Raw genomic sequence first — 23,517 nt, forward strand, 5'->3', positions numbered from 1 at the left:
AAAAACTAAACATTCACATTTTCCAGAAGGAACTATATCATTATTTTTCCTCTTTGAGATGAATGGAGAAAATTAATCCCACTTCTCTGCACCATGGTTCTCCTTTTGTTTATATTTTGTGACGCTTGTTTACAACCTTGCAGAAAATGTAAAATTATATTACTCAGCCCTTCCTAGTTTATAAATTCCAATATTGTTAAATAAAAAAAAAAAAAAAGAGAGAACAAAAGCCCAAACTGAGCGGGTGGAGGGTCGTCCTCCACCTCCCCCCCTTTTTGCAGCGTTGTGTGCCTCTTGGACAGTGCGCATGCGCACTGCGAGGGGGGCGCATCAGCTCCAGCGGAGCGCGCACAGGGCGTTTTGCGCGCAGGCAGAGCGCACAGACCTTCTCTCAACATGGAATAGGAAGCTTTACAACAATTCGCACTGGTTGTCCAAAACTCCTGGAAGGAAACACGCGGCGAGGTAAATATATATATATATATATATATATATAAAGAAAGAAAGAAAATAAAATGAAAGAGAAACCGCGATCGACGTTTTGTGTGTTTGGCGTCGCGCTTTGAGAAGGAAAGAAAAGATTGCAGATCCACGTCCTGGTCTGAACTTTTCCACCGGAGGAGGGTTTGAAGTTTGTGCACAGCTGCATCGCGGAAACGACAGGAACGAGTCGCTAAACGATCTTCTTTTGGGTTTATTTTTTCCCCTTTTTTGGGGCTGGAGCGCAAAAACGCAACACGTCTTGCTTTGTTTTTCGTTTAAAAAAGAAAAAAAATCGCTGTTTGTTTTGGGGGTTTTCTTTTTCTTCTTCGTCTTCCTTTCCGTGAAAGCGGATGTTGTGTGGAAAGTGAAACGAGTCGTTCGAGTCGCAGTCTGGCAGCTGGATATCGTTTCTTTTTTCGGAGGAAACCGCACCTAAAGCAGCCTTATCTGAGGGGCAGCCTTGCCTCCGACACCCGCGTCACTAACTTTCTCCTCAATCACTTTACAAAAAAAGCCCTGAAACTCCAGTAAAGCGCTTTTTTGTGTTTTGGGTGCGATTTTTGCACAATTCCTCCAATGCGCAAATTATGGATCCGCTATTTGCGCAATGATAAGTTAACACGCAATGGCCGCAATCGATGGGTGTTGAGCTTTTTACTAGTTAAGTCTGAGGATCCACCCTGATGCAGTGGTGAGGACTCCAGGACCGGAAGGGTCGCGGGTTCGAGTCCCGGTCCGGACCTTTTTTTTTTGTATTCAGGTGAATTGTTGGCTTTAAGTTTCTTGTGGGCGTGGCTATGATTTCCTACAAACGTCAATAGAGCAGAATAGAATCCAGATCAGATCCCAGCAATTCTCTTCTTCTGCCGTCGTTTTCCAGTTTTTCTTATTTTGTCCTTTTTGGTTTCAATCCAGCCCTTTTCTATATAAACCTCTATATCCCCTTTTTCTACTGGACGGATTCGTTTTCCCATTTAGAAAAAAAAAGCTTAAACTCAGTAAATCTGTAACATAAATGTCGACTCATCTCTGCAGGTTTCATTGGAAAAACAACCAACAGCACCCTCTAGTGGTCCTACGGGCTGACTACGTCATTTTCAGTGTTTCTGTCGTCGTGGAAACGCTAAAACGCTAAAACGAACTCTCGTCTTACATGTAAACGTATATATATTTTTATTTTTACATGTCGTGCGTGTTCGGATTGCGTGTCGCCGGGTTTCAGTGCATTAGAGCAAATATAGCATCATAAATATATGAATCATAAACCCACCTGAGTAATAAAGCAGTGTGGAAGAAGGTGACGACATAAAGCTTCATTGATCCCTTCAGGCGAGATCCTTCAAGGAAATAATAACATTTTATTGCGGGTTTATTATCCCTCCTCCTCCTCTTCTCTCTATGTATTTTTTTTTTTTTTTTTAGACCTTGCCTGATGATAAAAAAAAAAAAAAAAAATCAACCGCAGCGTTTCTAATTTCTCTGCGGGTCTATTTTCGAAAAGCGAACACTTTGGATATTGCATTTCACCGTTTGGAATATGAGACCGGCGGGCTGGCGGTGGCACGAGGGGGGGTGGGGGGGGGGGGTGGGGGGCTGACGCCCGGCAACCAACGCCCGCGGGCGTTGCTCAAGGGTTCTGAGGAAATGCAGGAAACGAAAACAACACGACTTATCTTTTTAAAACCCATTTGGACCCCCCCCCCCCCCCGTGGAGCTCATAACTTTCTCCTTATAACTCCTCCTGTACTGCATTGCAATAATACCACCATGTGCATGCCACCCCCCCTCCCTCACCCCCCCTCCCTCACCCCCCCCCGTTGGCTCGGGATCACAGAGATTTACTGAGTTGCACAGTCGAGGGTGTTTAGAGTGGAATCGCCCCCCCCCCCAGTATATGTATGGACGGCCTGTCGCTGCACATCCATGTCACTACCTGCACCGAGGTGTGTGTGTGTGTGTGTGTGTGTGTGTGTGTGTGTGTGTGTGTGTGTGTGTGTGTGTGAGAGCATGTTTCTCATGTGAAAGCAGGTGAAATATTCATGGCAGCCAGACTGAAATCATGTTGGGGGGAGCCGAGCTAAAAACCTCTGCATGGATGGCTCTGCTGCCGCCGCCACGTTTTACTGTGTGTGTGTGTGTGTGTGTGTGTGTGTGTGTGTGTGTGTGTGACCAATGTACTCAACTCGACATGCAATATTTTATATTCATGTGGCAAATCGTACAGTAGTATAAACACAATCTTTTGCATTATTTTTAGTTCGTCCACTTAATCGATGCATATATACATAAAAACGTCCCAAAAAATAATAATAAAAAAAAAATAAATATATATATATATATAATCTGTGACATAAATGAATTACATGTAACTCAACTATTTTTGAAGACATGGATAAATGTTATTCCTCTCAAACACATTCACACTCGTCTTGCGTGTTGAATTGTTGCCATAGTAACCTTTAAATGTCAAATTTAAAGTCGAATGCTTGGCGGACATTTTTGTATTTTTTCGCGAAACCAAACAATTACAACTGAAAATGAAACATTCTGGTGAAAAACACAGTGAAACGTCCCAAAAAAACATGGCTGCTGCTTTGTGAGTGTTTTTTACAAACTCTTCCAGCTGTCATGGCAGCGTCAAAGTTTCGAAAAGTTGCGTTTCTTCAGCAGCTGTTAGCTTTGTGTTTAATGCTAATATTGTGAGCTACATGGAGCTTTTGGCGGCGCCACCTGCAGCAATAGAACAAGAACAAATGTATGACACGTGTTGATGTGAAACCACAGGAGAGCTACAATGTGCCGAGTCATGTTCTGGGATTTTAGTGTTTTTTTCCCCCCTTCACGTGAAGGGTGTGGTTTCACAGTGAGACGAGGAAGGTGGAGCTGCTGCTGCTCTACTACACACACACACACAGAGAGAGAGAGAGAGAGAGGTGGGAGAGAGAGAGAGAGAGAGGTGGGAGAGAGAGAGAGAGAGAGAGAGGGAGGTGGGGGAGAGAGGGAGAGAGAGAGAGAGAGAAGGAGAGAGAGAGGTGGGAGAGAGAGAGAGAGAGAGAGGGAGAGAGAGAGGATGAGTGTGTGGTGTTGACCGAGGTGAAGCCGGGACTGCACTGACATGAACTCTCTCTCTCACTCCCTCTCCCTCTCTCCAACCTCTCTCTACCTCTCTCCCCCACCTCTCTCTATCTCTCCAACCTCTCTCTACCTCTCTCCCCCACCTCTCTCTATCTCTCCAACCTCTCTCTCCCTCTCTCTCTCTCCTTCTCTCTATCTCTCCAACCTCTCTCCCCCACCCCTCTCTCTCTCTCTCTCTCTCTCTCCCACCTCTCTCTCTCTCTCTCTCTCTCTCTCTCTCTCTCCCACCTCTCTCTCTCTCTCTCTCTCCCACCTCTCTCTCTCTCTCCAACCTCTCTCTCCCCCACCCCTCTCTCTCTCTCTCTCTCCCACCTCTCTCTCTCTCTCTCTCTCTCTCTCTCTCTCCCTCCCACCTCTCTCTCTCTCGCTCTCTCTCTCTCTCTCTCTCTCTCTCTCTCCCACCCCTCTCTCCTCTCTCTCTCCTCTCTCTCTCCCTCTAATGACAGTTCTCTCCTCTCCTCTGCTTAATTAAAGAGTCTCAGAGAGCTTTTGCTTGTTCGCAGCCTCGTTGTGCATCAAGACTCACATTAACAACAAAAACGTCCTCGTCTGTTCTCAGACACACACTGGGAGCTGAAACCTTTAACTTGAAAGGCCTGATATTGTGCAACGCAAAGAAAGAACGTAAAGAAAGAACGTGAAGAAAGAAGGAGGAGTTTCGTTTGACTGTTTAAAAAAAAAAACAAGAGTAAAGCCCAGCCTGTGTTCCTACTGGGCGTGTGCAGCTTTTGTCTACGAGCATGTGCACACAGGTTTAGAGGGATTCACTCTCTCACTCTCTCACTCTCTCACTCTCTCACTCACTCACTCACTCACTCGTCCTCTCTCTGTTTCAGGGTTTGACAGCTGCTGGTCTAAAGACAAAGTGACTCCTGGCTCCCGGACAAAGATTGCCGACGCTTGCCGACTGGGGATCCGATCCGCTTTTATTGTGAAGGAGAAGCTGCCGGGCTTTGAAGGCATCCAGATCCTCGTCGAGCCACAAGTACCGCAGCCCAGCGGCGGCCTCCCCCCATCATTATTTAATCGTGTCTTAACGGATACTGATGTTTTCTTCTAATTGACCGTCGAGCCTCCAAGCTAGCGCTTTCTAAGTAGGTTTACATCTACGCCTGTGTGAACAAAGGAAGATCAAAGAAGAAAGAACGAGGTTCCCTCCCGATTAGCTAAACCCGCCCGGCTCAAGATGGTGGAGGAGCACATCTGCGCCACGGGCATCGCCGCCCGGCTGAGGAGCCAGTGGGACCGGGACGAAGGCCTGGGCCAGAACCACAACGCCGTCAAGTTCCTGGGCCAGGACTACGAGTCGCTGAAGGCCCAGAGCCTCCGCGGCAGCCGGCTGTTCGAGGACGCCCTGTTCCCCTGCGCCTCCTCGTCCCTGGGCTTCAACGAGCTCGGCCCCCGGACCTCCAAGACGCAGGGCGTCCGCTGGATGAGGCCCACGGTGAGGACGGGTTGCTTTCCGGGTAGTAGGGCTACGCTAGGTAGAGCGCAGCAGACCGAGTTAGCATCAATGCTAATGTCGCTAGTAAAAACGTCGGGACGAGCTGAGTCGATGCGCTAATGTCGTGCTTCTAGATATATTAGCCGCTAGCTCCCGAGCCGAGTTAGCAATATGCTAGCAGGCAGCTAACGGCAGCTACGGCGGGAGGTACCTTCAATCTCTCCGGGAGACGGTCCGTCCCAGAATCTGATCGATTGGTCCTTGGATGATGGCAAATCATCGCTGAAAATTTCAAGCGCTTCAGGTCAATAGTATTTTTGGGGGAAAAAGTGACGGCTTTTCGGCGGCGAAGGTGAAAAATGAAGAAGATTTTCTCTTAAATACTCTGGTTTCCTCCGACGTGTCCAGTTGGTGTAAAACTCCAAATGTCTCCCAGATGTCAGGTTGCGTGTTCGACCTTTGATTTCTGCTTTGATGTCACATGACGAGCAAAAACGGTTCAGACGTCCATTTACGCGGCAACGTTGCTCGTGGCCACTGAAAACGCAACTTCCGACGATGTCCGATCCCTTGGAAAAGGAGGAAAACGCAACTTAAAAAAAACAAAAACAAAGTTCCATCTCTGTGTAAATGCAACTTTTCGCATACCTCTGCTGGTGTTTCCTCCATGGGGCTTTTATTTTGACAGTCACCGTTAATAACAATCCAACTTAGTCCGTCTTCTTCCATCAATGTTTCTAGCGGAATGTTCTCTGTGCGTGTGTGCGTGTGCGTGTGCGTGTGTGTGTGTGTGTGTGTGGTTTCAATACAAAACCAAACAGCAGCACCTACTAGTGGCCGTAAATGAAAACTACATCGTTTTCCCCCCAAAAAACGCAGAAACCACAAGTTTTTACGTGAAACGTCAGTTAAGCTCCTCCCACATGCAAACTGTTGGGTTCGTTTCACGACCTATAGAAATATTGATAAGCTGAGATCTTTTGTCTTCCGGAGCTGGAACACGATCATATCACGTTCATGGCGTGTGCAAAAAAACAAGTTGTGTTTCACCCGTTCACGCGGAGACGGAGCGTTTTCAAAAAAAAAGTTGCATTTCCATCACCGTCGTCGTGGAAACGGACACCCAAAACGAGGACGTGCAAACTTTTCACTGCCGAGTGAAACCCAGGATTTTCCTCACGCCGGTTAAAAATACTAAAACACCTTCCCGCCATTTTCTTTTTATTCATTTATTTATTTATTTTATCACTTCCTGAAAGTTTCACCGCCCTCGCTATAAAACCCGTCAGCGTGCCGCCTGCAGCCGGAGGTGACGGCCGCCCTTCGCTCCTCGCACAGCGTCTATGTGTGTGTGTGTGTGTGTGTGTGTGTGTGTGTGTGTGTGTGTCTGCAGGCTCTCGACGCTCCTAAAAAGTCAGCTGCTCCATAATTCATGCCTCGCCGGCACCGCGGGATCTGTAATATTTAGGCTGCGTGAGAGGGGTCATGGTGTTCAACCCCCCCCCCCCCCCCCCCGAAAAAAGAAATCTGTGCTGTGTGTTAAGGTGAAAATGAGAATTTAGGCTTCTGTGTGTGTGTGTGAGAAAGAGAGAGAGAGGGAGGGTTCGTGTTGCGGTGAACTGAACCGTGAGTCCGACGGTTCGTGTTTGTGGGGCACGAGGAGTAATGGAGTATTTCTTTTTATAGCCCCGTGTGGGGTTTTGTCACGCTCGACACGCCGAGGACGAGAAACGGAACGCGACTTTTCGCGTTTCCTTGAAATCCCGACATTTCCCCACGACGGCTTTGTGCCGCTTGAAAGTGAAGACGCGGCTTTGATCTTAGCGTAAAGCTGTAGCGGCAGCAACAAACGAAATGTGACACTTCTGTGTGAATTATTTGCACATTTCAGGTGAAATCTGTGGAGGTCTTGATTCCATTTTACCGTCAAAAACGTTTTATTAAATATCTCATAAATCGCGTAAAAAAAACAAAACACGGTAAAGCTAACGTCACACACTAACATGTTTTTTTTACATTTCAGAAAAGTTTTGCATTTACACAACGTTATGAAAACAGGCGGTGGGAAATGGTAGAAATGCTTAAAATGGTGTCGTTAGTATGCCAGGCCACGGGGGGGCGCTGTTGGTTGTTTTCGTCATGGAACCACACACACACACATGCAGCAGAGAACAACCGACTATAAACCCGGACATTCATATGGACAGACGACAAAGTTGGATTGTTTTGTCAACAGTTTTTTCAACTGTTAACGCTATTGTTGTTGTTTATCTACTTCCGTATGCGTAGAAGAATTGTTTATTGTGGCAGTGGCGGCATCCTGAGCCCAGGCGTTTTTCCAGAAAGTGTCATTTTTGTTTACGAAAGTCGGCGCATTTCCGAAAAGTTCCACCTCGGGAGCCGCTTCCAGCAAGGTTTTTGCGTTTTCACTTGTAAACAGACTTTAATCCTGCTGACATTAAGTTAAATTATGTTTTCGTCTGTGCGTTTATTTATTCATTGGTTTGTTTTTATGTTATTTTACCAACTTTTCCCCCAAAAAACTTTTCATCTGAATTGCATGAAATTTTCAGGGACGATTTGTCATCGTCTGATGACCAAGCAATTCGATTTTTAGCATGCTAACCGCTAACCGTTTCCGACTAAATTCCCCCCAAATTTGCAGAAACCCCCCCAAAAAAATTCCATACAAAGCGGCTCCTCATGGCGGGAGATCAAAGGAGATCAGCGTCTCTTGCCATGGAGACTCAGTGCTCAGCGTTTCACACAGCGATGTTGCTACCCGAACAGGCGAGTTAGCACTGATGCGAGCTGATAGCTAACATTGCTAACTCGGTTCCACGAAGGAAAGGCCCGCGCTCTACCGAGCGTAGCTCTAGACTTTGAATTGCAGCTTGTTACAATAAAGCAAAGACCAAAACTATCCACGCGCAAGAAACACGCTGATCTCCATGTTTGTGTGCCTGACAGGAGATCTGCAGACGACCCGAGTTCATCGTGGACGGAGCCACTCGTACAGACATCTGCCAGGGAGCTCTGGGTGAGTCCCAGCAGGGGGGGGGCAGGGCTGGGGGGGCTGGAGGGGGGGAAGGGGGGGTCGTCCAACTGTCCCACTGTTACTACTGCACCATTCAGCCATCGGAGTGGAGGAGCGCCGACGCTCCGGAAGCCTCCAGATTAAACGTGTCCCGCAACAAAGCGGTGCGCTGGGCCGAACGCGGCGCCGTCCAGGTGGGATTAACGCCGCGGTGTTTCCACCGGCAACAGGCGTTGACGCAACAATGAAACGACAGCAGGATTTCCTCCTCTTCATGTCCCAGTGTTGGAGGGGGGAGGGGTTATTGTTCTAATGGTAATTGTTTGGTTTTTTTGTGCAAAGATATAGATATTTTCATCACGTAAAGGTTAGTTTTATAGGTAATTATGGTTCTATTTCACCATAATTTCAACGATTTCACTGCAGATGAAATGTGGCACCGCTGCACTACAAGATACAAGCGACTGCTCCTTCACTATTTCATGTTCGATCTTTAATGCTGGTTTGAAATGTTCACAAAGGTATTACAAGGCTGAGTCATGATTCGGGTGGAGTTTGACCGGCAATTAAGAATATGCAAAATAGAATATTTCATATATATTTTTGCAAAAAAATTGTACGAATTCAGAGATAAGGGATGAGAATAGGTTAAACTTCTGTTTGCTCTGAACAGTGGCACGTGCTTGGAGTACTATGTGCAGTATCATACCTGATACTGGTATCGGTATCGGACCCGATATTGGTATCGGTATTGGACCCGATACTGGTGTCCAACTAGATACTGGTATCGGTGTTGGACCCAATACTGGTGTCCAACTAGATACTGGTATCGTATTGGACCCGATACTGGTGTCCAACTACATACTGGTATCGGTATTGGACCCGATACTGGTGTCCAACTAGATACCGGTATCGGTATTGGACCCGATACTTTTGTCGGACGAGATACTGGTATCTGTATCAGACCCGATGCCTGTATCGGATTTGATATTGGTATCTGTATCAGACCTGATGCTGGTATCGGACTTGACATGGTATCGGTATGGGACCCGATACTGGTATCAATACCAGGCTAAATACAGATGTCGGACATGATAATGGTATCGGTCTTGGACCTAATACTGGTATCGGTATCACACTAAATACGGGTATCGGCATCGGGCCTGATACTGGTGTGGCTATCACAGTAGCACAGATCAGACATGAAAAAGAAATATGTATATCGACTTTTCCTCATCTTGCAAGTAAACGATATTGCAGGAAATCCAGAATGCCTCCAGCAGCACCGAAGTACGAGCGAAAAAAAGCAGGTAACCGAGTGCCGAGAGCCGCCTTAAGTCCGAGGAGAGCGTGGAAGCGAGTCATGAATAAGTAAAACCCCACTTCTCCCGCAGTCGACGCGACCTCAAGCAACAGCCTCAACCTTTACCTGCAGCTGAGATACTGATTAATATTAGAGTCATAACGGTTAAAAATTCATATAAAGCTAAATTCCATCCATCCCACAGGCTGGCGTCGGTACGTTAGCGGTTGTTGGGGATATTTATTCAGCCCCTAACACGTACAATCACTGCGTTTGATTAGCAAGTAGCTCCGCCTCCACGCCTGAACTGACGATCTGTGCAGAAGTGCAGGGATCGTGATCGTTTCTGAATCGTTTGCCAGACGTCCTGGGTCGTCCTCCGGTGAGCCAGATTGTGAGACAGATGGAGACGGACGGCCTGAAGGAGAATGAGAGAGAGAGAGAGAGAGAGACTAACGGTTGACAGTCAATTCGGCAGCGCGAGTAACAGTTTATTGGCCTCGTCGTTTCCAGAGCTCCGTCTATTATTCATGCCTTGTTTCTCCGCCTCACATCTGTAAACAAGGCCGTCCTCCGTCTCTCCCGGCAGATGTGGCAACACGGGAAACCACTTCTCGTTTTGCCAAAAGAAATAATTCACCAAATTCTTTCTGCTTCATTATTTAGACGTACAAGTGACAGTGTTCTCGGTATTTCCCATTATTTCCTTGGATTTCTGTGGATCAGGCATGACGTAGTACTTTCGCAGTACTGATAATGATAATGCCCTACTGTGTCTCAAACTCGGCGTAACTCCTCCAAACGGCAGCGGTGAGTCATAGTTGCCCTGATTTTCCTGCACTTCTTACCCCTCCCATGTCCCAGAGGGCAAATCTTGTGCAAACAGCGATCCCGTCTCTTGGCTTCGGAGGGAGGATTCCAGTTTTATGAGTGTTTCCTCAAGTGTTTCCTCCCGTTGTATCTCGGCCCAGCGTGACCGAGTCAGACCAGAGGATTGTCCTTCAATGAAGTAAAAGTCGTCCCTCTCTTACAACCAAGTACTTCTGAATGCCTGGCATACTTACGGCCTCTATTTTAATACTGCTGATCTTTCACACTTGCATGCCTGTAATTTGACACAAGTCTTGTTGTTCCTATGGCTGCAGCAAGTTTGGTCTTTTATTGGTCAGATAATGTTTTTTGTTTTTTTTCATGGACTTAATGGGGAAAAAAAACAAAACAGATTTGACCCGGGGCCATAAACACCCGAGGTTCTGGTGATGGTATTGTGAAAAGTCTCTATGACGGTACCTCGTACGAGGAGAAAGTTCTTCTGGTGGTTCCTTGTACCTTGGGACCGTTCTTGTCATGGTCCCTGTTACCAGGGGAAAGTTCCCTTGATGGTCATTTGTACCAGGGGAACATTTCCATAGTGGTCATTTGTACCTGGGACAAGTCCTCTTGATGGTACCTAGCATTTGGCCAAAGTTCCCGTGACGGTCCTTTGTCCCTGGAGAACGTTCCTCGGATGGTCCCTTGTACCAGGGGATAGTTTCCATAATGGTTATTTGTACCTGGACAAGTTCTCTAGATGGTACCTAGCACTTGGCCCGAGAATGTCCGTAGTACTTGGAAAATGTTCCTATGACAGTCCTTTGTACCTGGAGAATGTTACTCGGATGGTCCCTTGTACCAGGGGATAGTTCCCACGATGGTCCCTTGTACCAGGGGATCGTTTCCATAATGGTTATTTGTACCTGGGACAAGTTCTCCAGATGGTACCTAGCACTTGGCCCGAGAATGTCCCTAGTACTTGGAAAATGTTCCTGTGACAGTTCTTTGTGCCTGGAGAACGTTCCTCGGATGGTCCCTTGTACCAGAGGATAGTTCCCACGATGGTCCTTTGTACCAGGGGCTAGTTCCCATAATGATTATTTGTACCTGGGACAAGTTCTCTAGATGGTACCTAGCACTTGACCCGAGAATGTCCCTTGTACCAGAGGATAGTTCCCACGATGGTCCTTTGTACCAGGGGATAGTTCCCGCGATGGCCCCTTGTACTTGGATAAAGTCCCTGTCACCAAATTGCGACTGGACCCCCCTGAGTTGGCGACTCCTTCCCGTTCCCTCTGGCCATTTGCGATGGGCTCTTGCATCTTTAATGTGATGTGTATTAAAACCCTTGTTTCTCCAGGGGACTGCTGGCTCCTGGCAGCCATCGCCTCGCTCACCTTAAACGACGACCTCCTGCGCAGAGTGGTTCCTCACGGACAGGGCTTCAGGGACGGCTACGCCGGCATCTTCCACTTCCAGGTGAGGGAAAACTTCACTTCTGTATCCGCGGCGGCTAAACATAGACCCACAGCAGACACATTAGAGGCCTGTTAAGATTCGTGGCGGATTGAAGCGGCGGCAGCGACGGGCCTGAAATAAAGACGAGCGGTCTCAGGTGTGATTTGGTTTTTTTTGCTGACTCGTCTATTTACGTCTCCGGCGAGAGTCCCAAAATAGCTCTTTGTTTAATCTCACTCTGTTCTGGTTTTGTTTGTGGTTTCAAAAGGTCGAAAAGATCTTCTTTCGGGATGCACAGATTCCTATTTTTTTCTTGCCGATACCAAGTACCGATACTGGTGTCGGTATCGGTGCATCTCTCAAAAAGATAATTTGGTATTTTTTTAATTGGATTTCAGATCTACCATAAATAGCTTGTAATGTATATAAGTGGAACAACACGTTTTTGCTTGTAGCTTCTTGGCTTCACGAAGATAAATTAGACATAAATCAAAGTTTAAAAGGTTAAAATTACTTTGAATTTATGTCGTTTTCAGCTTATTTTTCTATCTATTCGAGGTAAAAGTAGTTCATACATGATACTTTTTTTTATAGATTTGCTTGTTGAAAAGTACATACAAGCACCTAAACCAGACAAATAGTTTAAACATGCGGGAGACCTACTATTGTAGTTTGTCTATTAACGTCCTTGTGAACTATTTAATAAAATTGGGAGCAATTTCATAGAATTTTCACTCTTTAATCTGCAAAAATATTCCATATTTTCCATATTTTCTGCATTTCATACCTCAATTTTTGTTAATAATTGGTACCAATTTATAAATAAATATTGTTTCTCTCACATTTCAGCTATAAAGCACAATTTCCACCACATTAAAAGTTCATTTTCCCTTCATTGTCATGAAGAAACAGGAATGTAGTGGTCGGATAGCGAGACGGAGTTACACTGATAACAAGTTTCTTTCACAAAATGTTTAAAAACAAAACAAAACGGGTTTTCTATTTTTAGCTCAGACTGCAGTGAGTCATCGAGAGGACGAGTCCACGCCTCACCTGTTCAGCAACTCCCTTTATGAGGAGTCTGATGTTTGTCATAAACAACCGCCGTCGCGCCGCCTTATCAGCTGGACTTCGCTTTGCACACACACACACACACACACACACACACACACACACACACACACACACACACACACGGAATTACTAAATTGCTTGGACAGGTTTGCGCGGAGTTGGCGCATTTTCCAACCATTGGCAAAACGTTCCGACGGAACGTTTTCAAAAAGTTGCGTTTTCCCACGTTTCAATGGAGGCAGCATTAGAACGTTTTCAAAAAGTTGCGTTCCCCCCCCGTTTCCAATTTCAAAATGTTAAGTCTTCCATCCATTTCCATGGAGACAGAGTCAGAAGGTTTTCGAAAAGTTGCATTTTCCTATGATTCCATGGGGACGTAACTGTAATGTTTTTAAAAAGTTGCATTTTCCCATGATTCCATGGAGACGTAGCTGGAATGTTTTTAAAAAGTTGCATTTTCCCATGATTCCACGGAGACGTAGCTGTAATGTTTTTAAAAAGTTGCATTTTCCCATGATTCCATGGAGACGTAGCTGTAATGTTTTTAAAAAGTTGCATTTTCCCATGATTCCATGGAGACGTAGCTGTAATGTTTTTTAAAAGTTTTCCCCACATTGCCATGTGGACGACGGAGACGAGGCGCTTCAAAACGTTGTTTTCCTTCCGTTTACATGGAGACGGTCGGGCCGTTTTCAAAAAGTTGCGTTTTGCCCCACTTGGTGGGAGTTCATGACACAACAAATTCTGTTCATCAGCCATTTAAAAGTAAATAAATAAATACGATTAAACACAGAAAATAATTATTTATGTGTTTAATAAAGGAAACCAGATCAAAGCCTTTGATGTCAGACGCTTTGTCACTTTGGTGCAGCGAGAGCTTCGCCAAGAAGACACACACACACACACACACACACACACACACACACACACACACCGTGCTGCAGCGCTGACTCATCGGACGCTGGCGGGTCGATAAAACAACGCATGGAAGCTCGTTTTCGCTCTCGTCTGCAGACGAGGATTTGAGTCACTCTCAGATTAAAGCTGCGGCAGTTTGACTTTTGTCCATATTCGTATTTAAATCTTCAGCCTTTATAACAGTTTTATATTTTTTTTAGCTCTTTTCAGCCGTTTGTTTTGTTTGTTTTCCCAAATCAGCGGTTTTTGTGGATTCGTTTTAAGTTGTTTTTAACTCCTGGTTTATAGTTTTTTGTTATTTTAACTTTCTCCTTTTAGCCATTTTAGCTGTTTAACCATCTTTTTTTTTTAATAGTTTTTGGTTATTTTAGCTTTTTTTTGGCCATTTTAGCTGTTTAACTGTTCTTTTTTAGCTGTTTATTAGACATACTAGTAGATTTTAGTGGTTTTAGCTGTTTAGCCAGCTTCTTTTGTAGTTCATGTATTGTTTTTTCATTTTTCTTTTCTTTTTTTCTTTTTACAATTTTAGCTGTTTTAGCAGATTTAACCATCTCTTTTTATAGTTGTTGGCTGTTTTAACTTATTTTTTATGAATTGTTTTTACTGTTTGTCTATTTAGCTTGTTTAAAATGTAGCTATTTTAACAGTGTTTTATCAATTTAAGCCATTTTATCTTAAAACCATTGTGGCTGTTTAAGCAGTTCTAGTCCTATTATAGATAATGCATGTTTATGGTTTTTTTGCTGTTTTGGCTCTATTAGCCCTTCAAGCTAAATGAGCTATTTGACATTTTAGACTTTTCGTAGCTGTTAGCTTCAGTTACCGGACATTTGTATCCAGTTTTAGCTTTTTTTTGTTTGTTTTTTTATCGAGATTATCCATTTTAGCACTTTAAACAACACATTTATCTTTGATAATTTCAATGATATTTAACGTACGGCCCAGTTAGCGTAGCAGGGTGCGACTGGATGTTGGAAAGTGACGCAGGTGATTTAATCCGGCGGGATTTCCACGTGAGAGCAGCAGTTTATAGACGTGTGTTTTAAACCAGCATAAATGAGGCTGTAGGAGATTCTCACACACACACACACACACACACACACACACACACACACACACACACACACACACACACACACACACACACACACACACACACACACACACACACACACACACGCTCCAGTTGTGGCTTATTGTTTTCTGCCCACTGACTCGACGACTCCGATGGTGATTTATCTCCTTCATAAGCGTCGTTTCCCCCTCGAGTGTCGTTTAGCGACGTCGTTGCAAACGCATTTATAATCTGCAGTTTATTAAAATGTACATAGCAGTCAGTATGCATGTTTACATTTACACATATTTACATGTATCCTGCACACGATGCATATTGATTTATTTAAATTTATCTTTATCCTTGATTCCATATACAAGCTTCCGTATATACGTTTATAAAAATATACCCTATTTAAATAAATGTAAATTTTATTTATTTCTCGATTTACACCTATAGACGTTGCACATTATATTTATTTACATTTACACATATATACGACATTTATTAATATTGCATGTAGACCTTTTTACAAATAATAATTACATGTATTTACATTTTCTTCAGATTTACATTTCATATATAATCTTGCACGTAAACATTCCATCCTTGTATTTACCTTTATTTACATTACAGACTTGCATGTATACATGTTTACATATACACATATTACGGCCACATATTTTGATTTATTCACGTTTTATCTACCTTTTGATTATAAATACGCACATTTTAATTATACATAGACACACGTGACACATTTCCATTACATCTATTTATTTACATGTAATATTTATCTGTTTTTTTGTTGTTGTTGTTCTATAAGGGTTTGTCGGTTTTCCCAAAATTGGGAAAACAAGTAAAACGACGTCAGGTTGAGTCACAGAATCGTCAGAAAGACTTTTTTGCTCAAATTTCACACGTTTGTCTCACTCCTGTGAAGAAACGCAGATATTTTTGTCTCGTTGTCTTTGATTTGCTCCATAAATCAGTTCCGAGAAAAGATAAAAGAGAAAAGATAAAAGCTATTTCACCCCGACGACGAGACGCTGCTATTTTTAACGACCGAAGCCTGAAACCCTCTTTTAAAAATTATTGCGTCCGGTCATTAAAAAGCAGTATTTTTAGGGGCTCAGCTGGTAAGAGTGTCTGGTTTGGAAGGGTGCGGGTTCAATTCCCCATCTCCTCCTGACGACTGCGCCGTGTAGACAACCTACCGCTACTGCGCGCCACGGCTGTCATGAAAAGCTCTTCTGCACATGCTCAGTGGAGAGTAACAAACATGGCGGCCTCCAGAGTGCCATAACTGCCATGAAATGGAGCAAAACACAACTTTTTGAAAACGTTCCCACTCCATATCCATGGAAATGGATGGAAGACTTGACGTTTTGAAATTGGAAACGGGGGGGGGGGGGGGGGGGACGCAACTTTTCGAACACACTCCAGCTACGTCTCCATGGAAACGTGGGGAAAATGCAACTTTTTTAAAACATTCCAACTGTCTCCATGGAGTCATGGGAAAATGCAGCTTTTTGAAAACCTTCTGACTCTGTCTCCATGGAAACGGATGGAAGACTTAAGGTCACTTTCCATGGCCTTTTCCGTTTTTAACCGTGAACCTTTTCTTTCGTCTTTTTCTCCGTTCGTCAAGCATTTCCGTCACCGAACTTCCGGTTGCTGTGGTTACCAAAACAAAAGCTCAACGCCGTAAAAAATAAAAACCTTGTACCGTAGCTATAATGTAAATGGTGCAAAACTACTCTGTTGGTCTTCACAAACCTCCTCTGCAGTTCTGGCAGTTCGGCGAGTGGCTGGATGTGGTGATCGACGACCGGCTGCCGGTGAAGGACGGGAAGCTTCTGTTCGTCCACTCGGCCGAGGGGACGGAGTTCTGGAGCGCGCTGCTGGAGAAGGCCTACGCCAAGTAAGAGCGCTGGAGCAGGAAGGACATCCGGTGTCTATAGAATAGAATAAAATAGAAAATAAATAAATATAAAAAAGAAAAATAAATATTAAAAAAATAAATAAAACATAAAATAAAATATATAAAATAAAATACAATATAAAAAAAAAATAGAATACAATAAAATAGAATAAATATAAAAAACAAAATAAAATAAAATATAAAAAATATATAAAATAAAATAAAATAAGCCAATTCTACCGTGCTCTTGAGGTGAGACGCCCCCGTTTGAAGGACATTTTACTGGCAGTGATTCCAGGTGAAAACTCTCCTGGGGATTTGTCGCCTCCTGGTGGAGGGAAGTAGTCACTACACCCTGTCTTCTCTCTGTAACCAAGCAGGGCGCGAAACACGTTTAACCTTTTAAAATGAGGCAAAAATAGCTGTTAATGGCTCATATCTAGTTTTGATATTTGACGCATTCATGAATATTTCAAATATAATCTGGAATAGTAAACATTTCGACCAGTTTCGTCCTTTTTCTTGCTTTTTCAGCAATTGTTTTCGGACAATTTCAACATTTTAGCACATTTATAAGCAGTTTTGTGTGTTTTTTAAATTTGTAATCTTATTTTTTTATTATTTATTATTACTTTTCAGGGTTTTATTTTTTTTTTAAAGCTGTTTGAGCCCCCATTTCTTGTGTGCGCTACATAAAAGCTAAAAGTAAAATAGGTCTATGCTCTTCTGAAACGCCGTGTGAACGTGGCCTGAGGGTGGCGCTGTTTCCCCGCCGCAGGCTGAACGGCTGCTACGAGGCCCTGTCGGGGGGCAGCACGTCGGAGGGCTTCGAGGACTTCACCGGCGGCGTGACGGAGATGTACGAGCTCCGCAAGGCGCCCGCCGACCTCTTCAGCATCATCGGCCGCGCCGTGGAGAGGGGCTCGCTGCTCGGCTGCTCCATCGACGTCAGTACCGCCACAATAAAAGCTGGGAGTGAAACGGGGCACGAGGGAGGGAGGGAGGGAGGGAGGAGGTGCAGAGAAGAGAAGAGCCTGCAATGGCAGGTACAAGGTGTTGTTCCGGAGGGGAACCAGCAGGGGGCAGCGAAGGAGGGGAAACGGTCTGCAGCAGACTTGGGGGGGGGGGGGGGGGGGGGGACAAAGTCCTCTTGACTTCAAGGTGTAGAAATATATATTTAAATAAATCTATGTTTTATATATATATATATATATACATATATTTTTATTTTTTTTTAAATGTTGAAAAGTTTTCAAATTTGAAATTTGAAAATAAAAAAAATTTGAAAATGTAAAAAAATTTTTAAATTCTATAATTGCTTTTAACTAATTTAAACATTGACTTGGTGGTACAACAATATACCAAAAGTAAAAAAAATTGGGATTTATGTATCATTTAAATGTTTTTTTTTTAAATTTGAAAAAATTATTTGGGGGGAATTTTGGTTTTTTTTATACAATAGCTTTTAACTAACTTAAAACATATACCAACAATATACCAAAAATCTAAATTTGGGATTTACGTATCTTTTAAATCCATTTTAGATATGAAATACAAATCTATGTGTGTATGTGTGTGTTTTTCAAATTTGAAAAATTAGTAATTAGTAGAATTTTTTTCTACTAATTTATTTAGTATTTTTTTAATTTTATTATTAACTACCATAAAACATTGCCTTGGTGGTACAAAAATATTTTTATTACATTTTATTTAAAAAAGAATAAAAAAAATAAAATAAACCAGGGCCCAGTAAATTTAGCACAAGAGAAAGAGCGCGTGCTTTTATTTTTTTGACCTCTCCCACTTCCTCCCCAGATCACCAGCTCCACGGACATGGAGGCCGTCACCTTCAAGAAGCTGGTGAAGGGACACGCCTATTCCGTGACCGGCGTGGACGAGGTGAGCGGCGTACGACCAATGAGAACGTTGCTCTTATTGTTGATCTACTGAGCATGTGCAGAAGAACCGCGACGCGACTAAAAGCCGCGTTTTCGGTGGCCGTCGAGCACCGTCGTCGTGGAAACGGACGCTCAAAATGCTCCCTAAACGGATATTTTCCCTCCTCCTCTATGTAAAAAAAAAAAAAAGAAAAATTCTTCCTTTACACATACCTGCGTAAATAACAAGCTGCTCCAGACCAGTAGGGGGCAGTGTAGCTACGCTGGCCAATCAGAATCCTGGAAAAAAACAAGTTATTTCCTGTTCTTTCTTCTTTTGTTTGGACCAACAAAGAAGCTCCTCCTGAACATAAATCAACAAAAAGAAAAAGGAACTGCAGGAAACGCTAACCAGCCTGGAGGCCATTTTGTTTTGTGGTTAACTTACATGACATTAGCGATGCGTTACGTAACTTTTCATCTTATGGAACGTCTAAAGTCACTCGGGTCAGTTTTATGGACGCGTTTCAAAATCGATGAGCAGCTTTGGAACAAAATCAATTTATTGTGTGCAAATCGATTGTGAGGGATCTGAGATACCGAGTGTCAATGTGGACGACGACGTACGAATTGAGAAAATGACATTTGTCGGTTAAATCTCCGTTCTGTGTTGACATTTGATGCCAAATATGGTGTAAAAGGAGCCGTTTTTAACCAATAATTAGAGATAATAATAATAGTTTATTTGTTGGGCACTTTAAGTAAAGCTACAATAAAAATAATTCCTGTGTTTGTGTGGCAGGTGGTGTACCGGGGCAACATGACCCGGCTGGTCCGCATCAGGAACCCGTGGGGGGAGGTGGAGTGGACCGGGCCCTGGAGTGACAGGTGAGCCTGGTTTCCTCACGTTTCCATGGAGACCAGAGTCAGGAGTGTTGTCAAACTGCTTCCATGGAGACACAATTCAGGAGCGTTTTCGAAAAGTTGCATTTTCTGCCGTTTTTACGGAGACATGATTTGGAGCGTTTTTGAAAAGTTGCGTTTGCTGCCGTTTCTACGGAGACATGATTTGGAGCATTTTCAAAAAGTTGCATTTTCTGCCGTTTCCACAGAGACATGATTTGGAGCATTTTTGAAAAGTTGCATTTTCTGCCATTTCCAGAGAGACATGACTCGGGGCGTTTTTGAAAAGTTGCGTTTTCTGCCGTTTCCACGGAGACACGATTCGGAGCATTTTCGAAAAGTTGCATTTTCTGCCATTTTTACGGAGACATGATTTGGACCATTTTGAGAAAGTTGCATTTTCTGCTGTTTTATGGAGACGTGAGTGAGCGTTTTCGAAAAGTTGCGTTTTCTGCCGTTTCCACAGAGACACAATTTGGAGCATTTTCAAAAAGTTGTGTTTTCTGCCGTTTTTATGGAGACACAACTAAGCGTTCTTGAAAAGTTGTGTTTTCTGCCATTTCCATGGCGACAAGACTCGAAACGTTTTTAAAAAGTTGCGTTTTCTGCCGTTTCCACAGAGACGTGATTCAGAGTGTTTTCTAAAAGTTGCATTTTCTGCCATTTCCATCAACAAGAACAAACCAGAAAAACAACTTGCAGGCATTGAAAGGCTGTTGAATCTGCTGCCTCAGTCTGAGGGGAAAAGAAAGACACAATGTTCAGTGGGTGGAACAGCCGTACAGGGAGGGGATGGGGGAGGGGGGGGGGGGGAGAGGATTATATTACATAAGGTTTGAAAAGTAAAATATGCCAGACATGCTTCCCTCCGGCTGTGTTTTGTCACGGCTCTGCTGAGGAGTCCCGACTCTCAAACAGATTTCTGTTCAAGAAAACTTGTCAAACTGTTTTGTTTTATTCAACAGTACGAGTCGTGAAAAGTTTTTAAAAAAAAAGATATCGTCTGTGGCCTTGTTTTCTTGCACACGTAGCAAATCATTACACTAAAACAATGCAGCTTTGCAGAGGAAGGCTCTCTTTTTGAAAAGTACCAGAAGCTGTTAGGACCGGGTATAAACACACGAGGGGTTCCGGCCCCGGAGACCCTGGTACGTCGTTTATCTAAAGTCGTTTGTTTTCTCTATGAAACCACCAGCTCCAGGGAGTGGGACAGCGTCGACCGCGGAGTCCGGAGTCGACTGCAAAACCGCAGCGAAGACGGTGAATTCTGGTGAGTCGACGTGTTCGAACAGTGATCCCACATCTTTCTCTCTTTGATGGAGTCAACAAAACGACTGTCCAGACAACGGACCAGTTGAAGAAAGGAATCGAAATCGGGAATCCTGAAGGAATCCTAAAGAAAGAATCCCAAAGAGATCTCAAAGAATCCGTAAACATGTCAAAACAAAGGCCCAAGGATTAATAGATCCTAAATAGATTCCAAAGAGATCCTGAAAATATCCCTAAGAGATCTCAAAGTACCCTTAAAAAATTCCAAGGAGATCCCAAAATGACCCCAAAGTGATATAAAAAAAAACTTTGAAAGATCCCGAACAGATCCTAAGAGATCTTACAGAACCCTCAAGTAATCTTAAAGACATTAGAACACAAAAAATAACAAATCCCAACATGAAAAGATCTCAGAGATCTCTTTTAAAAATATCCCAAAGAGATCTCAAAGTACCCTTAGCGAATTCCAAAGAGATCCTGATGGGATCCCAAAGAGATATTTAAAAAAAAAATCCTTGAAAAGATCCCAAACAGATCTTAAAGAATCTGTAGAAATGTCAAAACAAAAGCCAAGGATTAATAGATCCTAAATAGATTCCAAAGAGATCCTGAAAACATCCCAAAGAGATCACAAAGTACCCTTAAAAAATTCCAAGGAGATCCTGAAATGAAGTCCCAAAGAGATATTTAAAAAATAAAAACAACTTTATGAAGATCCTAAGAGATCTTAAAGAATCCTGGAAAGATCCCAGTGATTTCAATTAATCTTTAAAAATCCCAAAGAGATCCTGAAGGATCCCAAAGAGATATTTAAAAATAAAAAATAAAAACTTAAAAAGATCCCAAAGAGATCAAAGAGATCTTAAAGAACATTCAAGAAATCCTAAAAACATAACGAAGAATCCTAAAAAAATTTTTTTTTAAACGATTCCCAACGTGATCCCAAGAGATCTCAAAAATCCTCGAAACACTTAGAGGGATCCTCAATAAATCGGGATCTTCGCCGTCGTGAAATCTTCCATGATTCCAAGGAATCGTCAGCAAATACTTAAAAATTCCCAAGTAATCTAAGTAGTGCGTATTCCAGTGTGAGAAGACAATATTTACTTGACATCAAAGGAGAGTCACTTTGAAGTGATCGTCTTTGATTCTGTTCTGACTCGTACCGATAAAAAGCGTCCGAATGTTTTATAAAAATAAGCGACCTGGAATCGTTTTCCGTCCGGCAGGATGTCGTTCAGCGACTTCCTGCGCGAGTTCACCCGCCTGGAGATCTGCAACCTGACGGCCGACGCGCTGCAGAACAGCCAGCTGAAGAAGTGGAGCTCCTCGCTGTACCAGGGGGAGTGGAGGAGGGGCAGCACCGCCGGGGGCTGCCGGAACTTCCCCGGTACGGGGGGGGGGGTGTCATTTTGTTTTGGGCGTCCGTTTACATGACGGCGGTTCTCGGATCCAGAGAGAACGCAACCTTGTGAAAGAGAATTCCATGGAATTGGGGGGGAAATGCAACTTTTTGAAAATGTACATCTCCGTCTCCATGGAAACGGCAGAAACACAACTTTTTTTCGGAAAGATGCTGCGACTTTGGTCCCATGGAAAATAGCAGCTTTTTCAAAACACTCCACAAGAAATGTGGGACACAACTTTTTGAAACCATGGAAATGGGGGGTGGGGGGGATAAACAACTTTTTGAAAATGTGCCAACTGCGTCTCCATGGAATTGGAGGAAAACAACTTTTTGAAAACATCCAAGTCTGTCTACATGGAGATGGGGCAGGAAACAACTTTCTGAAAATATTCTCACTCCATGGAAACGGGGGGGATAAACAACTTTTTGAAAATGTGTCCAACACCATCTCCATGGAAATGGTGGAAAACATAACTTTTTATAAACATTTGAGTCTAGCTTCATGGAGATGGGTGGGTGGGGGGTGGGGGGGATAACTTTTTGAAAATGTTCTGTCTCAATGGAAATGGGGGGAGGGGGGCATAACTTTTTGAAAACGTGCCAACTCCGTCCCCATGGAATTGGGGGAAAAACGTAACTTTTTAACATAACTTCCATCTCCATGGAAACAGGAGAAAGGCAACTTTTTGAAAACGCTCCAGCTCCATGGAAACATGGGAACCCACAAGTTTTCTGACATGAAAAACGGGAACAGGAAGTGTGTAACCCCCCCTCCCCCCAGTTTGTTTCTCGTCATTTGGTTTTCGTCCAATCAGCTTTCAGCTGAACACGACATCACGATATGTTTCCTCCTCCTCCTCCTCCAGCGACCTTCTGGCTGAACCCCCAGTTCAAGCTAGCGCTGCAGCATCCCGACGCCCCCGGCAGGAAGGACTGCACCTTCCTGGTGGCGCTCATGCAGAAGGACCGCAGGAAGAAGCGGCGGGAGGGAAAAGACATGGAGACCATCGGCTTCGCCGTCTACGAGGTCAGAACCTCGCCGGCTGAGAATCTCCCAAACCGCTGAGTCATGTTAACCTTCTTCTTCTTCTTCTTCTTCCCGTCGTCCCTGCAGGTTCCCAGCGAGGTGAGAAGTCTTCCAACTGTTTCTTGTTTTTGTAAAGTTCCGCCACGCTAACGCCCGGCTCCCCGGCCGCAGTTCGTGGGGCGTTCCGGCATCCACCTCAAGCGGGACTTCTTCCTCACGCACGCCTCCAGCGCTCGCTCCGAGCTCTTCATCAACCTGCGGGAGGTGAGCTCGCGGCTGCAGCTGCCGGCCGGCGAGTACATCATCGTGCCCTCCACCTTCGAGCCGCACAAGGAGGCCGACTTCGTCCTCAGGGTTTTCTCTGAGAGGCCGGCCGACTCCGAGTGAGTG

General features: G+C 44.0%; 1 protein-coding gene across 1 annotated transcript in view; it reads left to right on the forward strand.

The window, feature by feature from the left end:
- Positions 1 to 329: 329 nt before the first annotated feature.
- Positions 330 to 23,517, forward strand: part of capn1 (calpain 1) — a 28,561-nt gene continuing 5,373 nt past the window's right edge. The window contains exons 1-13 of the mRNA XM_080518990.1: positions 330 to 465; positions 4,455 to 5,062; positions 8,033 to 8,102; positions 11,576 to 11,694; positions 16,510 to 16,643; positions 17,422 to 17,590; positions 18,459 to 18,542; positions 19,323 to 19,408; positions 20,619 to 20,693; positions 21,922 to 22,082; positions 22,967 to 23,127; positions 23,215 to 23,226; positions 23,299 to 23,510. Of these exons, the coding sequence (XP_080375116.1) occupies positions 4,805 to 5,062; positions 8,033 to 8,102; positions 11,576 to 11,694; positions 16,510 to 16,643; positions 17,422 to 17,590; positions 18,459 to 18,542; positions 19,323 to 19,408; positions 20,619 to 20,693; positions 21,922 to 22,082; positions 22,967 to 23,127; positions 23,215 to 23,226; positions 23,299 to 23,510 (1,541 nt within the window). The 5' untranslated portion in view covers positions 330 to 465; positions 4,455 to 4,804. The remainder of the gene's footprint in view (positions 466 to 4,454; positions 5,063 to 8,032; positions 8,103 to 11,575; positions 11,695 to 16,509; positions 16,644 to 17,421; positions 17,591 to 18,458; positions 18,543 to 19,322; positions 19,409 to 20,618; positions 20,694 to 21,921; positions 22,083 to 22,966; positions 23,128 to 23,214; positions 23,227 to 23,298; positions 23,511 to 23,517) is intronic.

Source organism: Blennius ocellaris, assembly GCF_963422515.1.
Source record: "Blennius ocellaris genome assembly, chromosome: 23".
NCBI classification, from domain to species: domain Eukaryota; kingdom Metazoa; phylum Chordata; class Actinopteri; order Blenniiformes; family Blenniidae; genus Blennius; species Blennius ocellaris.